The sequence below is a fragment of the Takifugu rubripes genome, chromosome 20, assembly GCF_901000725.2.
Source record: "Takifugu rubripes chromosome 20, fTakRub1.2, whole genome shotgun sequence".
Lineage (NCBI taxonomy): Eukaryota > Metazoa > Chordata > Actinopteri > Tetraodontiformes > Tetraodontidae > Takifugu > Takifugu rubripes.
This window is the reverse complement of record NC_042304.1, coordinates 12,748,840-12,766,092: the sequence shown is the minus strand read 5'-3', so window position 1 is coordinate 12,766,092 and position 17,253 is coordinate 12,748,840. Positions and strand designations below refer to the sequence as shown.

At 49.3% G+C, this 17,253-nt stretch overlaps 1 protein-coding gene across 2 annotated transcripts; it reads right to left on the bottom strand.

Moving 5' to 3' along the window:
• Positions 1-125: 125 nt before the first annotated feature.
• Positions 126-17,239, bottom strand: homer3b (homer scaffold protein 3b). 2 transcript variants are annotated; one of them, XM_029827685.1, is made up of 11 exons: positions 16,818-17,239; positions 16,082-16,127; positions 10,997-11,153; positions 10,732-10,863; positions 10,491-10,598; positions 7,374-7,382; positions 5,945-6,075; positions 4,595-4,751; positions 2,482-2,592; positions 2,039-2,119; positions 126-1,418 (listed from the first exon to the last, which is right to left on the bottom strand). In XM_029827685.1, the coding sequence occupies exons 2-11, from the start codon at positions 16,102-16,104 to the stop codon at positions 1,233-1,235; spliced, it is 1,095 nt and encodes a 364-aa protein (XP_029683545.1). In that variant the 5' UTR covers positions 16,105-16,127; positions 16,818-17,239; the 3' UTR covers positions 126-1,232. The 2 variants fall into 2 exon arrangements, with proteins under 2 accessions (XP_029683545.1, XP_011613352.2); XM_011615050.2 differs by lacking the exon at positions 16,082-16,127 and having other exon boundaries at positions 16,818-17,238.
• Positions 17,240-17,253: the final 14 nt, after the last annotated feature.

Genomic DNA, 17,253 nt, shown 5'->3' with positions numbered 1-17,253 from the left:
GATTAAAAATGCACAACTGTAACATAAACAGGGTGGAAATGAGGCTGCACGTACAGAGCTACGCAGGCTGCTAATGGCTGCTCGTTATTCCTGTGATCCGCTTCCATTAACCACCTGATGTGTACAAATAATAAACACGTTATCAATAGCAGCGCAGGTTCATTGACAGGAAAAAAGTGAGTATTTAGATGCTTCCACATCACGTTAGTGCTACTTGTACTTTATTGCATTAACGAGTCCTTTGTGACCAGTTAAACACATTTTGTGAGACGCAAAGAGCGACAGACCGTTAACAAGCTCTGTAAACAAAGTCAAACTACTGCAGCTACAGCAGCGTTAGCGGGTCCAGGACGTCTGCAGAGCTCATGCAGTGCTGCTCCCCTGGGCCGCTGTAAAGGTTTAATACTCCTACTGTGGTTGGACGGCACTGGAAACGTAGACGAGGGAGGGAGAGGGTGGTTAGTGGAGGGAAGCTGGGCGCAAACATCAGCACGTGAGGCGTCGGAATCAGCTGGAGACAGGAGCTCCTGCCGTGACCGGGACCATCGTGGGTGGGAGACTGATGCTCAGGCTGCTGCTGAACAAACGCTGCTCAGCGTTGCTCGTTTAAAAGAATGACCTTAACCATTAACAGGGTCTGAACGACACGGAACGGCTACGTTTTAGCGCAGGTGTGTTTAAAATTGCAGCTGCTCCGTCTACGCTGCCACGACGGCGCTTTAAAGAGCTTTTCGATGCATCAGTTTATAACCTAACATTGCTAACGTTACTGGATTGAGCGCGATCTATACATACAAAAAAAACAACTGCTGTATAAATGTCAACTTCCACAACCCCCCCCCCTTCAAACAGTCGTTAGTTTGATCATGAGCGCGTCCTCTACGCGCCGCTGGGAGCACGTTACACCACAGATAAAGACACATTTATGACAGGCTAGTCCGGTACCATTATTCTTCCTGAGCAAATGCGTCTAATGTTTTCAGTGATGATAAATGTAATTGTAGAATCATTGATAGAAGGAAAAAGAAATATCATAAATTGTAGTAGAACTGACGATGTTGTCTAGGTTCCAGTCCCAGTGTGGCAATGATGCACACCACAGATGTGTTAGAATGAGGCACCTTAAAGAGGTCCAGAGTACCTGCTGTTAACCTGAACTAATCACAGAAGAAGAATGGATCCATAAAGGTCAACCCCCGTCCTGTGTGTCTCCAACTCGCTTTGATTGTTGCCTAGTCGGCGATGAGCTTGGCCAGGCTCCGTCTCAGGTCGCTCAGGTCGCAGATCTTGACGTCCAGGACCTCGATGACGCGCCGCACCTCCACTTCCGCCTGCGCCTGCTCCTCCTGGCTGGAGGCCAGCGTCTTCTCAGCGCTCTGGATCTGGCCCTCCAGCTCCGTGTTTCGTCTCTCCACATCCTGTGAACCAACACGGATGTGGAGTCAACATCTCGCAGGGAAACATCCCATCAGGTTTGCTTAGACTGAGCTGCTTATTTAAACGTGGAAATGTGTGCTTTCCATAACTGTTGTGTAAACCCAACGAACGGGAAGGGGGGGGGGGGGGGGGGGGGGGGGCACGAGGACGGCAAAGGGCAAAGATAAACAAACATAATTCACAAAAATGACAGCACAAATTAAAGTGACAGAGGACCTAACAAAGGCCATGCAATATGCATCAGGCATCGCTTCCATTAGCGGAGAACAATGGTGCATTTGGTGCCGTCTCCTGCGTTTGGGATGTTAAAAATCTGGGCTGTGGGCTATTGTCTGTCTGCAGTCAGTAAAATTGTGTTTCTGAAGCTTTAATCCACATATAATATACAAACAACAACGTAATCTGATGGGGAAAAGAGGTTTTCAACTCCAGCGTGGTCCATGAAATACAGAGACCTCAGTAACCGTGGAAACACAATGAACAGTTACATACTACCCCGTGACCCCCAACCTGGAATATTTTATCCTTTCCTCCCGACGGTTGCCATGGTAAGCTTTGTATGGGAGATGTTCTGACGACCCACGTGGGTCCGCAGGCTTACCTGCAGCCTCTGCACGGCCTCCTCTCGCTCCTTCTCCAGCTCACCCACGTCCGTTTTCTTGCTTTGAAGAGTCTGAATTTCCTGAAAACATCGAAAAGTCACTGTCACACCAACATCGGGTGCGTAGAACGGATGTGAAGACAAGCTTGGTGCCGTTTCCAAAGGTCAGAACACACAGAAGCTTCCCTTCCAACAGGAAGTAGCTCAGGCCATCTTCAACATTTTTAAAGGTTATTTTATTATTCATCTTTTTATGTTCCAGCTGCAACAAAACCTGGATGTAAACTCTTCTCAGAGTTCTCTGTGGCTGTCGGTTGCTATGGAGATCAGTTGTTCCCTCTGAAAGGTGTGACCTGTACCATGTGCTGTGATCTTCGGACCGTCGTGTGTGCAAATGTTGATTCTGGAGGGTTTTAAGGAAACTCTGGCGTGTTGAGTCTCACCTGGTCTTTGGCCCTGAGCTGCGCCTTCAGCTCCTCCACTGACTGACTGAGCTCTTCACCAGTCTCACCAGCAGCAGCAGGTTGTCCCAGCTGTGCCTCCAGCTCTGCTACCTGGAGCACACACACACACACACACACGAACATTTATGCTTCCATCTTTGCACTTCCCCTTAAAGGCTTTACCCTCAATCAGCCCTTTGATTTTGTGCCCCACGGTGCAGCTGACCAGCAGATTCTAAATGTTTAAACAAATTCTGAGGAAGCAAAGATAACATTTTCTTCAGTGCCTGACTTATTTGTTTTGATTAACGGAGATTAGAAATATAGTAAAACTTCCAACTGGCTTCGGCTGGTTCCACACTGGGATGCAGCAGACTTCAGAGAGCTGCCCGGGCCCCAGCAAGGTGTGAGGTTGGGATAATCCCAGAGGACTCGGGACCTTTGTTATTCATGCCATGTCGTCTCCAGAGGCACCATAACTGCATCTAGGAACTGTATGAATTCTAAAAACCTGCCTGAGTGGTGTGTGTGTGTGTCCATTGCCTTCAACTGTGCAGAACATGGCATTAATTGTCAGCATGGATGGATCTGGTCTACACCATCCTCCCCCGAACACTTACACGTGCCAACAAAACAGTCCCCAAACTGAGAAACAAACAACAAACAGACCCGCTACACAGATTTTGGATGCAAATCAAAGTCTCGGCCACATTTCAGACAAAGCAGCTGCCGTTTTATACACAGTTACCAAAAGTACTATGGATTCTAAAAATAAATGCATAAATGACCACACACACGCACACACGCGCACACACACGGATTATAAACCTGCTTTCTGCGGTGAAATTAGCAGAAAGCATGGCTGAAGCCACGAGTGTGATGGGGGTGAAAATGCTGGCCATCAAACCATGATTTATGGTCTGTCTAACTGGGGCAGAAAGAGAGAGGCTTGTGTGCTGTGTAGGGTGTCCTGTCCCAAAAAGGGGGTTAAAAAAACCACACATCACTACCCCCACATCCCTTTTCTGAAGCCCAGGAGGCCTGCTCTACTTCCAGCCACCTGGTTGACTTTCCTGCAAATGGCTGAGTGTGTGTGTGTGTGTACGGCGAGGCTTTGGCTCTTTTCAAGAAGATAGATGAGTAAAGAAAATGGGCTAAAAATAAATACATAAATACAATAGAAAAAGGTCCAGTTTCACAGTGGGTCAGTTTAACTGCAGCAGCAGAACCTCATATAATCGTGCCGATGGAGACGTCTTGGGAAGTCTAACCAGCACTAACAATTATCAGGAGGAAGAGGAGGAGGAGGGGTGTGTGTGTGTGTGTGTGTGTGTGTGTGTGTGTGTGTGTGTGAATGCAGAATGAAAGCTGCATCTGCAGGTCGGAGACCAAGTGTCATTGTGTGTGTATGAGTAAAAGAGATGCAGCCGTATCTCAGCGGTCATACGCTGACCAAGTAAACATATGTTCTCCTTTATTCTGGCTTTGGGGCGTCAGCTGGGTCCTCACACACGGCCTGGAAACACGCTGGAGCGTTCTGGTAGAGTCGCACACTGCAGGACCGGTATGAAAACACTCAGGCTGAGATGCAGCGCAGCAACGCGTCTGTCCAGATTCAGCGAAGCGGTGAAGTTGTCATGCTGCAACCCGACCTCGGAGTTCATTAATAAATGAATGATAATTGCTACTCGGATTAAGCTCCGACGGTTATCAGACACGAATGTGAAGCTGTGTGGGATCACAACACTAGTGTCAACCTTGAAAGTTCCTTTCAGAACAATCTCCAGACACACATATGAGAACTGCCTGACAGGAATGCATTTATATGTGCAGTGTGTAAAACTTGCCTCAGCTGGTGTTGGAATACAGACTACATTAATTAGTATCAAAATAACCAGTTTATAGCAAGATTTTATATGATATAATGACTGCAAGTATTTTTTAGGCATATGAGGAATACTACAAACCCCAGAATGCATTGCAACAGCAACCATACTAACTTGGTACGCTTGACTGTGCAATTTGGACTTTAAATAATTACAATTATTCTCACCCAAATATCCGGGTATAAACACTTTCACAAGGTTACATTTCCCAGGCTCGTGCACGTCACCTGGTCTCTGAGGCGATCGGTCTCCTCTTGGTATTCAGAAAGCTGCTTCTTCCACTGCTCCACGCTGCTGTTGGCCTCCTGCAGCGCTTCCACCAACTTTGCATTGCTGTCCTGCAGCGTGAAGAGCTCAGCCTCCAGGTTGATCTCACACATGGACCTGACGACAGGCAAGAAATGTCAGAGCCCACGCCGTGACTCACCATAGCAACGGGGTGGGGGGAAATAAGCCCCTTCATACAATCATTGGAAAAGTTCTTAGAATAATCACACATAAAGCATCACGCGTGGGCAATTTTCCACTCCTCAGATGGAATCTGGTTGTTTCGTGAAGGACAATTATGAGCTTTTAGCACTGCAGAAACAACAGGACTGTATTGTTTCCATGCAGACTAAAACTTTCCTCTTAAATGATTCATCACCGAGCTGCTAAAACCCTCCATCATGTAAGACTATTGAAATATTCCACCTCTGAAATTGCAGCACCTTCGTTACTAGTGCTGTTAGAGGAAAAGGTGACGCAACAGAGCGGTAAACTTGACCCTGTCCCAGTCGGTCCGAGACACAAACTTACCCAAAAACATCTACGATTTCAACATTTGATTTACGACATTTTTTTGGGCTATTTTCAATTGCATGAAGACCTTCGGTGTTGTTTTTTTTATCTAGTTGGCGGACATTGTAAAAGCTGAGAAACTGAAGAAAGTGCAGCTGTATATGTTGCTGGGAGCAATAATATTGTCTGCAGCATTCATGACTTCACCAGATTTCGTCAGTTGACAGTTCGGTTCAGTTCTGACGGCAGGCTGAGTGCAGGAAGGTCTGCACGCCTCCATCACTGTCACAATCCAGACAGAGCAGAGCAGAGATTCAGGACCTCTAATGGTCAGATCCACCTGGGAAATTCTGATGGAACCAGACTCCCAATGAGCTCGTCAAGGTCATTTTAAGACAGCGCCGCTGCAGATGAGCCGCGCTCGATCATCACGCCAGACAGGGCGACAAAGGAAACGCCGCTGGTCGCTCGCTGGGACGTACCGGCGAACTCAGATGCCAACTTTGGTGTATAGTGGATAAAAGCTCTGCCCAACAAAGTTAAACTGGTTTCCAGGTCAGACGTTTCCCTCGTTCGTGTGGACCCACTGGACCACTCTGCCCCTCGCTAAATGCAGAAGAGCACCTTCATTTAATGAATACCCTTCACAGCACTCGCTGTATTTTATAGTGAGCTCTAAAATATCTAAGAAATAGTTAAAAATAGAAGAAATTCTGGTTTTTGCAAATGCAATTTAACATCAGAAACGGTTGTTTGTTTTTAAATGTGTGGTATGTTTCAGAAAAGGCAGCGGTTACCCTTCAGACAGCATCTTCTTGACCCTCTCCTTCTCCACCGTCAGCTCCACTTCGGCGCTCTTGCTGCGAAACAGCTTCTCCTCGGCCGGCCCATTGACGGTGAGCAGCGGAGAGTAGCGATCTTCTGACTCCTGGACCAGCAGATGGGACAAAGCCAATGAGATGTGAAGCTGAAGGGAATCAGCGCCAACATTAACGGCTTTATTCTGCAAGCAATGTTAATAAGTTTTAAGGTTGAGGTTCGAGGGACACAGCCCCACCTGTGGGTGCCTGACATGTCCAGTCTGAGCTCCTGCAGTGTGACCACAGAGGCTTTGTCTCCAAAAGTTCATTTTGTCTTATAAGAACTTAAACAGGCTGGTAAACAGTTAACTTGTTAACAGTGTGCTCAGTCCAATATCATGGCTGAAAACTGCACCTGCCTCGTTAGCTTGTTATATTAATGAAGCCTTTACACACAGAAGAGGGAGACATTACATAAAGAGGTATTTATTTTCCCCTAATGTGCAAAAAGAGAGACTGAATCTAATGGAAAGCGAGTGGCTGGACTCCAGTTTGGCACAGTCAGGCCCTGACAATCTGTTCTGATCCGCTTTCCTTTTCTGCTGCCCAGAAATGGGTCCAAGCCTCTTTTCACACTGTTTTGGGAACAATTTTCTGCAGGTCTGGGGTCGTAGGTTAAGAGAGCGCAGCATGCAGATGAATTAGCTCGGGCACATTCGTGTCTCTACCCCTTCTGTCGTCAACTTCAGCACCTCCCTGAAACCCCCCTCGACCCTGCACTTACTGTAGAAAAAGGCCTTTATTATTAATCAGCAGGCTGGAGAACAGTTTATTGTATACAGTTCAGAAAGGGTAATAAATAAAATAATCCAGGGGAGAAAGCCCAAGAACTGGAAAAAATGGGAGTGAAGATATCTCCAGCCCCAAAGCCAATGGATCGGCTGTGCATATCCGTGAATAATTCATGTTTACATCATGTTTAAATCATAAATGGGATTACGGATTTACAACAGTTTTCCTGCATGTTGTGGGCCAACAAGCACGAGTGGAAACAAGGAATTGAAACGGTCGAAATTGGCTAAACAATGAATTTCAAAGAACACAGCGTGTACGACGTCTATGGAGCTAAAGAGCAGGGATGTGATCAATTCAGTGTCTAATGGAGAGAACAATATTACACTGGGCGTTTCCAGGTAGCAGTAAATTGCACAGTTTATTTCCCTGTTGCCGTAGTTACCAGAGCGTTTGCTCATTGGTAGCTGCGCTGTGTAGCTAAATTTACTCTGAAGTCAACTTTTATCAGTCTCTGGATTAATTATTGAGCACGATAGACGGTGGGATGGAAGGATGCTCGACGGTGAACGCAGACAAAAAAGTAAAAGGTTGTCTTCTTTTATTATGAGCTGCAGAGGGTGTTTTCACGCACCTGGGAGAGCTGGGAGTTGAGACGGTTCCAAGGCACGTCGCGCAAAAGAGGCAAATGAGGAGAAAACAAGGAAAAGGTTAGGATTCAAAGTGAATCAGGCAGTAATTCAGTCACTAATCAGCCATCCATCCAGTGCTCCTCTCATGAAGGCCTGCTTTGTAATCTTTTACACATCCCTTAAATATTAAACGGCTCCCCTGAGAGCTTCTATCCTAACATCTTTGTGCCACTGTTCCCCTCAAGTACATCTACACTCCTTACTTATTTACCGCCTTGATTCGGATTAGGGCGCCCCTGTTCTCTACACCCTGTCTTTCCATGAGACCACAAACCACAACAGTTCACGCATCCGTGCGTTCACGGTCCATGTTCGGCTTTCCCCTGGCACACTTTTCCTTCTGGCTGAACCCACAAGTCCCACAAAGCAAACCCTTTTCTCTTTAGCAGCTTTTTTTTTTTTTCATGCCGCGCTGCTTCTGCTGCTGACATTTCTGTCCGTCTCTGCATAGATACCACGTATGGGAGGAGGCTGCGCAGGAGAACGGAGCTCCAATCAGCAGACACAAACCAATGACAGCTGTTACCTGTCAGAAAAGAGCGTCTGGATCCTGCTGATGCTTTAACGTTCGGATGTGATTTCAGCTTCACTCTTTCCGACACGTTTTTTCTCTCGGTGCTTCGAGGGTGTCCGCAGGTGACACGCATGTCATGTGAGGGAATGTCCCATAAACTCTCTGACGTATCCTGAACGGGGAACGGCGAGGGCTTCAAAGCTCAGGAACATCCACCAGCGTCGCACTATCGATTCCATCATATTTAAGTATCAGATCTTTTCTCTTCACTTTCTCTTCTCCCGGTGATGCATTTCAGGACTCCATTTTCCCTCTTTTACATTAAGACTCTTTGTTAAAGCCGCACGGACACATGGCTCACTTCCCAGTCCTGCATGAAAACTAAATCCTTTAAATGGAGCGTCGGCTCAAAAATGCATGAACGTTATTTTCTAAATGTGGTTTTACTGCCTAAGAGAACTCCTCGGTTCTATAATGCTCTTTGTGTTGCTTTTTATCATCTCCCCCAACCTCCCACCGTCTCCCCTTCCGCCTGGTCTCTGAGCTCTGCAAACACGGTGGGATGCAGGAGCTTTGCCACGTGCAGATCCCCAGCTGTCTCCGTCGGGGGCAGAATAAGTGCTCTGCACCAGCAGCGTGTGCAGGCGCAGCTCACTGACCAGGAGAAGCTGCCGATGCTGAGAGGGATGCAAAGTCTACATCGTCAGACGGTGTCAGTTTTATTAGCCTGCCAGTTAAATAGGGAGAAGACAACCAGTCTGAAATTAATCATCGGATGTCAAGGGGCTAAATGGATTAGAAACTCCACAGATAGAAGCATGTAAAAGCCTTAACGGAGCCCTTAACTCCCATCACAGCCACACTGGGGCTGCCGTCACTACTTGGCAGTGATTAAACCAATACAATCGACTCTGGTGCTGGTTTCCGGATCATACGGGCAAAAGCAGCAACGCGGTGAGGTGGAGCGTAAAGAAGCCATGAGAATAACCACGGCAACAGCTCCACGCTCCCTCTGCATTCACTGCCTGACACCAAAATCAATGACGGCACTCGGCTCATCGGCGTCTGACCTTGAAGCGCCGCCCAGGTGTTGTTTCTCCTCCTGCATCGCTGGTGTGAATTTGAGTGGCTGAACGGAACGTCTCAGCTTGTTCATTTCTGCAGCTGACCTCTGACCTTCGTGTGCGGCCTGAACATATGCAGGACCTCAGTTCTGCTGCGTGGGCTGCAGGGGAAAACTGATCCGTCTGAATCCGTCCATGCCGTGCACATATATGTACATTATCTTAAAATTTGATTATGTCTAGCAGTTAGCTAGTTACCATGGTTACGGCTCCAGATTTTCAGGAAGTGAAGCATCACATTCGATCAATCATGACACCATGGTTGGCATCCCCATCTCCTGAACAACCCTGGTCCGGTTGTTCAGATTAGAGTCGTGATTTTAAATATGTTTTGCATTGTTTCTTTGCCACGTTAGCTCCAAATAAACCAATGCTGGACGCGATGCTGATGTTAGCGAGTGCGACGTGGATCTTTGCGTTGGGTTTTTTCCCCTCTCCCTTCTTACACAGGCAGGACAAACCTTCAGCTCTTATCTGGCTGGTCCCAGAACCGGGGCCGAGGCCTCCCAAACACAACGGATCGCTCATGCCAGGGAAACAAAAGCGGGTTTATTGCACCTGACTGAAGACACAGTGGTGTCGCTGCCCAGAACCCTCTCACAAGTTCACGTGGCACCGATTCCTCCTTGTTGCCAGGCCCACCACATCCACCGACTCTCCCCGTGAAACCACACACTCCGGCAGGGGAAAAGCCGCCCATTGTCCCTTCAGCAGCAGCTCGACTCTCCTCAATTATAAATGATTCAGCGTCCCTCTATTCTCCAGACCCCTCATTCTTCTTTCTTTCAGTCCCTATCACGACAAGCCCCCCAAACACCTTCAGCTGGCCGCTTCTCTGCTTTCCATCTCCATTTGTCATGCTTGAAACCTTTTAATGAAGTTAACCGGCAGGTTGGGGGGGGGGGATAATGGAGCGGACAGATGGGATCCGTCTAATCTCCAGTGAATCTGTACATGGTTAACATAGAAACAATGGGAGACAGGTTGTTGGGATTTTGCTGCTGGGTCTTCAAGCTCACAGCTTCAACATTATTAATCAGGGATGCTGTTTAAAGAGCCAATAATCAGGGATGCTGTTTAAAGAGCCAATAAAGCCATAAATCAACACTCAGGGCTGAAACTCATTTAGAGCTCGGTGGGTCAAACACACAGAGAAAAGCCCCGAAGAACCCTTGATTGAGATGCAAATCAGATGTAAAAATCCCTGGCAGAATTATTCCGATCCCGAACTCCCCCCGGACAGTTTCCAGCACTTTGACATTTGAAAGTTTAATGGAAACGTTTCTTCAGACAAGAAGAAGCTTTCACGACCGCGGTGCTGGAATCTCACCGACAGACAAACTGCTGTGGAAATTCCCTTTGTGTGCCTCATATTTTATCTAATTATAGGTATAAAGGACAGATCGTGTGTGTGTTTTTACCTCTGGAGCTGCGATGCTGAGCGCCGGGTTGGCCAGTTCGAACCTTTCTTGAGATTTCTCTCTGGCCAGGCGAGCTGCCTCCCTCAGCTCCTTAAACTGATCCGCAAACTGAAATTTGAGAAAAAAAGAAAAAGGACTTTTTGACTTTTTCACTCCCCAGCTGAGATTTTGAGCTCGGGCCCAGAGGTCAGGTTCTGATGGAGGCTTTTCTCCCGATAACGCCCCACAGAGCCACAACTACCTGCTGCAGCTGCTGCTCCGTGGAGAAGCCCAGCCCATACACGGTGTTGGCCCGGCTGTCTGCCCACTGGCCGAACTTCTGGGAGGTTTTGGTGAAGGTCATGTTGGGGGTGATGGTGCTGTTGATGATGGCCTGAACATCACAGAGGAGACAAGAAGGTGCCCATTCAGAATCCTCCCGGGGGTTTGGATTTGAAAGGCACCGGCGTCCACGGCGGAGCGCCCCTTCGTCCGTTACTCCCCCTAACCTCCAACCGAACCGTTACCTTCGTGCCCCCCACACTGATGATCCGGTAGACGTTGCGGCTGGCATCGTAGAAGAAGGAAACGGTGACGGCGTGCTTGCTGGCTGGCAGCCAGTTGCGTTTGGTGGCCGGGTCGATCTGGAAAACGTGAGCTCTGGCGCTGAAGATGGGCTGCTCCCTGTACGAGAGAGGAAGAGCGCCGGGCGCACGTTTAATAAGCCTCCATCCACCGACGCGTCCCACGGGTGAAACAGAGAAATAACAGAGGATCAGACTACACAACAGCTGGAACTATGATAACCATCCACCTGCACCTCATCCCAAGTGTTGACCTTTAAAAGAAACGCCCTCAGCTGAGAATTAACATTTACTAAGTTATTGACAGCCGCCTGCTTTGAAATGTCACAAACAAGTCATCAGAGCCGACGTGAGGTCTAAAAGTCATTCAGCGGGCAGACGTGGAAAAAGCTGGATTTGACATGGTTTGATGCCTTTCTGCTCCACACAACAGGAAATATTCTGTTAATATTCGTGAGATCGGGAGCAAAAGAAAGCTGCTATGACCAAATAACTCGAGTGGGAATAATCCTGCTACGAAACCGTGGACGATTTCAGCAAATCTTTATAAGTGAAACCTGTTTAGTTGTGAACTGGGTGTTCTGAGACACTGGTGAAATAGCCTTGAGCACCGTTTTAACTGAGAAGGTGCTGCTGACAGACTGTAGAGGCCCAGTAGCTCTGAATAAGACCTTTACCTCTGTCTGTTGGTCTCAAACGCAGCGGAGGGACAAACAACTCCTTGTAAGCATATTTTTATAACGTGTGCTTTGTTCATGATAGAACGTGGTCCGTAAACAAAGAAATCTTAATTAATATTCAGTGATTTTCAGAAATTATGCAAGGGTTTCATGTTATGGATAGAAGAAACATCGCATGTTCGCACTAATTAAAGCTCAAAAGCTTTTATTTGCATCATTAAAACCAACAGTTTCTCATTTTTCTTGACTGTTCGAATGCTATTTATTAACCCTCTTGACCTATTTTGGCTCCACAACGATGCTGTGAAGACGTGTCAAGAAGACGTGTCCTGGGGGCTGCTGTGGCGTAGCGAGGGTTTGGGCGCAAAGGAAGCTGCTGATTAACTAGTTGGTTGATCAATTAACCGCCCTGCTCTCTTTGAAGGCGTCGCCACTCGCTCTGTGCACGGGAACAGACCCCAGGGTGACGAAACGCTGCACTTTGGTGAATGTGTGCAACATCACACAGCTAATGGGGTTTGCAAAATGAGCCGCCCCCCCTCCCCCCCCGTCAGTCAATTAGACATTTGCAGTAATTAGGATAATGTGTGCCGTGGAGGCCAAGCAGAAGAACAACATTCATATAGGTCGGCCTCCAGTATATGAAGCATTGTTCCCACTGGAGTTGGTAGGAATAGCCTCCATTTGCATACGCACAATAGTTCTCACTGTTCTGAGGAGCAACGCAAGCGAGGGGGAGAATTTAGGACGAGAAAAGGCTGCAGAGAGCAAAACTCACTTCCTGTAAATCCTGTTTTCTCTTTACAAGATGTAAAAAACAAACAATTGAACAAATGTGACCGTTTTCTGTTCACAGACGCCTCTTTTGGCGTTTTTGAGGTGGTTATTTTTGGACCCCGAATTTGAGAAATCAGACATGCATTCATCCATTCATCCATCCTCCCATCCGTCCATCTACCCTTAAACACTCTGGACAGTTCGCCAATCCATCACACGCTCACACCCAGAGGCAATCAGACTCCAGTCAAGCTAACGTGCAGCCAGATTTGAACCCGCCGCCGTCCTCCTCCGCCTTCATCGTGTCTCCATCGCCTCGTGTCCGTCCCAGGCCCGGACAACCGTCGCTTCACGATGCAAAAGGCAAACATTCAGTGTGTTGGTGGTTGTGACTGTGTTAATCTGTCGGCCTCAGGTGCCAAACATGTTGACGTGACTCACTGTGCGTTCCCGCCTGCAGTGTGTTGGTGCCAGAACTGTTCATACAACAATCATCTGATCTGCACCCTGTCGGCGCCGTTCCCCAACGCCAAGGGGCGGCCGGAGAGCAACCTGGATGTTGCCTCCAAAGTCGTTCAATCGTGAAATCAGCTGTTCACAGGTCGAGCGTCTGCGTGCAGGCGCCATTATCTCCGGCGCCCTTCAACAGGCGCTGATGTAATCATACCTCGTTTCTGCAAAAACAGTCAAAAAAAAAAAAAAAAGGCGGCGCCACGTCGGCCCCGACGGTTCAGAGAGAGAACAGGAGTTTGATCGGTGGTTGGTGGGGAAAACGACACCGACGGTAGCTACGGCGACGGGAGCGGATTGATCATCCGGCTTCAGACTAAATAAACAGGAACGAACAGAGAAGTCCCACCGCGTCTGTCAGGACTTCATATCCTCTGCCTAATGAAAATTGATTACTGATTAGTCCTCACACATCACAGAAATTCACCCCCCCCCCAGTTCAGAGGGATTTCCCCTGATGAAAAGAGCTTCAGGCTAATCAGCTCAGGCCGGACACGTTAGGCCCGGGCTTTGATACCAACGGATTAGAACTGGATTAAATGTCTCTGGCGAATCATTCAGGTGTCGTCTGAACTGGTGCAGCAGTGGGCCGGTCCCCCCCACACACACACACGGGGGGGGGGAATTAACTGTGCGACACTGTTGAGTTTAATTTAATGCATTCGGCTTCCTCTCGGTGTGATGCAGGAGCACGCGACTGATTGTCTGGAGTGGATTCTGCCGCTCCTCAGAACAGCCGAGAACAACTCTGATTGGCTCTCAGGTGCAGCAGCCGTGCGGCACCAGTGCCGCACGCAGGAACTGGCGGCACCAGTGCAACAGAATAAAGACAGTCCTTTATTCATAGTAGGTGTTTACATATTTACAACAGCTACGGCATAAATACAAAGGTCAAAGGTCGGACGGGCCCATGGCCGATGCATCCAGACAGCTTTGTTTTTGCCTGGAGGACTGATGGAGCTGGTTGAAAACACAACATTCTGCTTTAAAAGCCGAGGCCATCAGCCCCCCCCCCCCCCCCTGACCCTCACCATAAATAAAAGACCCGAGGCGTTCTGATGACCTCAAACTGTTGTTTTAGCTTTGAGCTGTGGCTAAACATCATGCTAATAGCAACAATCCTCCACTACTGTATTTCTGATTACTACACACCAATGGGGGGGGGGGCATAAATATAAGCTAATAAACAGCTCTTTGCCGCCTCTCCTGTCTCTTGAAGACTCGTCGCCTCCACTGTCTCACATATAAAACGATTTGGCTGCTGCCAACAGCAGCGTCTATAAATGAAACGCTCATCTGGACAGGCTGGATGGAGATAATGAGACGGCCGACGTTCCCACAGGGGACGGGACCCTCGAGCTGGGGCTGCTACTCCTGAGAGGACCTCCTCAACAACGGTCCGTTCCAGGAGTCTGCAGAGGACAGACCCCAGAGAACAAGCACGCTCCACAGCGGGAATAGAACCCACAACCTTTCTGATGACTGTGGTCTCGGCAGCTTCATTCCCCTCCTGCAGTGTTCATGTGATAAATACGCTCATCTCATATTTATGTCTCTCACACACACACACACACACACACGGCCCTGCAGCCGGACCCGAGTCACTCCTGAGTGTGATGAGATACTCCTCCAAAGTGCCAATAAAGCCCCCCCCCCCAGCAGTAAACAGCCGGGGGCCTTTAAAAGAGTTTAGACGTGGAGGCTCAGAGAGGGAGCGAGGATGAGCCGAGGGTTGTGACTCAGATCCAGCTGAACGTTTTCTCTCTTTTTTTGCCCGTAGGTTCTCTGAGTGGTCCGCAGCTACTTCAGCCTGTCAGGTTGGATAACGCACGCCCCCCCCCCCCACCCCCCGTGTAATTGTTAAACACAGTCTAGAAGACGGTGTCAGCTGAGCGCCGGGTTTCACCATCTGCGCTCTGAGACACAACCCGGAGCCTCGGGGGGGGGGGGTTGATGCTGGTTCCCCAGATATCGGCAGCCGTTTCCAACAGAGACGTCCAGACTATCGTCCCTCTCCTCCAGGCTCCTCTAGCATCCATGCCTCTAATTTGAGTTGCCGCCTCTTTGTTGCCGACCCGACACCGCGCCGGTGGCCGGCGGCCTGTTTCAGAGCTCCAACACACCTGAGCTGACGATGGCGAGCAGAGACGTGGGTCACGACATGTGAAAGTGCCACAAACGCTAATGGAGCCGCTCGCTTTTTTTTTTTCTTCTTCCCCTTCCTCCATTTATCTGTGTCCACTTCCTGCTAAAAATGTCGCCCGGTGAGTCACTGCTGCTCGGCAACCGAAGTCTCTGGCTCCTCGTGTTGGCGGCGGTTCCTCTAAATTAATTTCTCCTTTCGGGGTCCGCTTCCTCTGACCTCGGCGCCTCACGCCAGAGCGGCGACGGCTCGGTCTGACGCCAACACGCCACAGCTTCACGCTAACACAGGCCGAACCTGCGGGTGAGAACTTTAAAAACACTATTTAAAACCCAGGTTTGAGTGGGAGCACTGATCTGCAGGCGTGTGTGCGTGTGTGTGTGTGTGTGTGTGTGTGTGTGGTGTGTGTGTAGTGTTTTCTCTACTCTGGAAATGAAGGTCACAGCATACGAGCTGATATTTCGCCACAATCCCGAGGTGGTGCAGTTATTCAGAGGAAAAAGAAAACAACGGTGAAATGAAGCAAACAGACCGAGGCCACTCCGAATTCGCCTTCCCGTTACTGGAGATTAAACCAGTAAATATCCAGTCAGGTTTGGAGCCCCCCCCCCCCCCTCCAGGAGACGCGCCTCTACGGTAATTAAAGATATTAATCTCAGACAGCGCCGAGATGAGGCGCTTATCTGTGAACGGTGACCAATAATCTCCCACGCGCGCGTGCACGTTTGTGGGTCTCCACTGGGATGAAGATGAGGGTTCCAGCAGCGTGCTGACAGGACGAGACGATGGGGGACACGTTGGGGAGAGTCACGAGGACGCCACTGACGGACCACAGACGATGGAGACAACTTTCAGAAGAGGAACAAGAACCCCGCCCCCCCCCCCACGTGGAGCCGGGACACACAGACATGGAGGTACCTCTCTCGGTGTGGCGGGAACATTTTACAGCCGCTGGGAACCTCCTCTGCAGCGTGGGAAGAGGAAAGAGGTGCCGAGTTACACAGCGCACAGTCGAAACATCTGATGTGAAACGGGATACAGGACGAGCAGAGACCGTTGCTATGGTAGCTGGTTAGTCCTCAGAATGTGGACAGAAGTGTTGACAGACTGATTCAGGCTAGAATGCGAGTGTGAGTCGGGCAGGAAACTTGCAGGACTGACGCTCATCAAAGGGAGCTTCCGGTTCTCTGAGGGGTACTGGTCTGAGGGACTGATGGTCTGTCCTGGTTTCAGGGGCCTGGGGACGACTCCCGTGTCCCCTGTCCTGTGAGTACCCACTTGAGACGTTTGCTGGAATATTCAGTCAGGTGTGCACTTACCTTAGTATCAATAGACTCTTTTATTATTGGAATATCTGTGTTCAAAGGTTGGGATTCAAAGACCACAGGATAGAGGATGCAACCATTCACTCCTTTTAAATGGAGAGCGTGCGTGCGTGTGTGTGCGTGTGTGTGTGTGTGTAAAAATGGATGCAACACCCACCCCTCTACACACGCACGCACGCACACACATCACGTGAATGTGACCTTCTGGCGATCATATCGATAATCACGACTGGATTCCGACTCAATGAATCGGATCAGACACGCGGTAAAGTTCACTTTCTGGCCCGGACCCCGACCGCGAACGTCTCGGACACGAATGTCCAACTTACCCCATGCTCCGAAGGTCTGGATGCTGTCTTGAACGACTCTCCGCTCCACTTTTTGCCCCCTCTTTGCGCGTCTCTTTCTTACCCTCCTGGACACGCTCAGAGATTCTGGACGGGGGGAAAACGAGCGACCACTTCCGAGCCGATTCTCCCGTCCAACAGTACTTTTCTCCGCTCAAGTCACTTGTAGTCCAGCCCGCCTGCGTGTCTTTCTTTGTCCGCGCTTTTCCGCCGAGAACGAGGCCCGTGGAGGTCCGAACCGGGACGGAATTTCCACCCGTGTGCGGTTCGGCTCGGTTCTGCCGAGCGGAGAAATGTCGACGAAAGCCCGGAGCGCAGTGATATGAGGGCTCGGGGACCTTCCAGCACTCGCGCCCTCCTCCCGCCCCTCGGCCAGCTCACCACTGGGGACCCCACTCGCCTCCAGCGCCACCTCACG

Coding starts and splice junctions, on each gene's coding strand:
- homer3b (XM_029827685.1), bottom strand. CDS start 16,104: ATGTTCCCGCCACACCGAGAGAG. Junction 11,154..16,081: donor TTCCCGCCACACCGAGAGAG/GTACCTCCATGT, acceptor TCTCTCGTACAG/GGAGCAGCCCATCTTCAGCG. Junction 10,864..10,996: donor TCAGTGTGGGGGGCACGAAG/GTAACGGTTCGG, acceptor TGTGATGTTCAG/GCCATCATCAACAGCACCAT.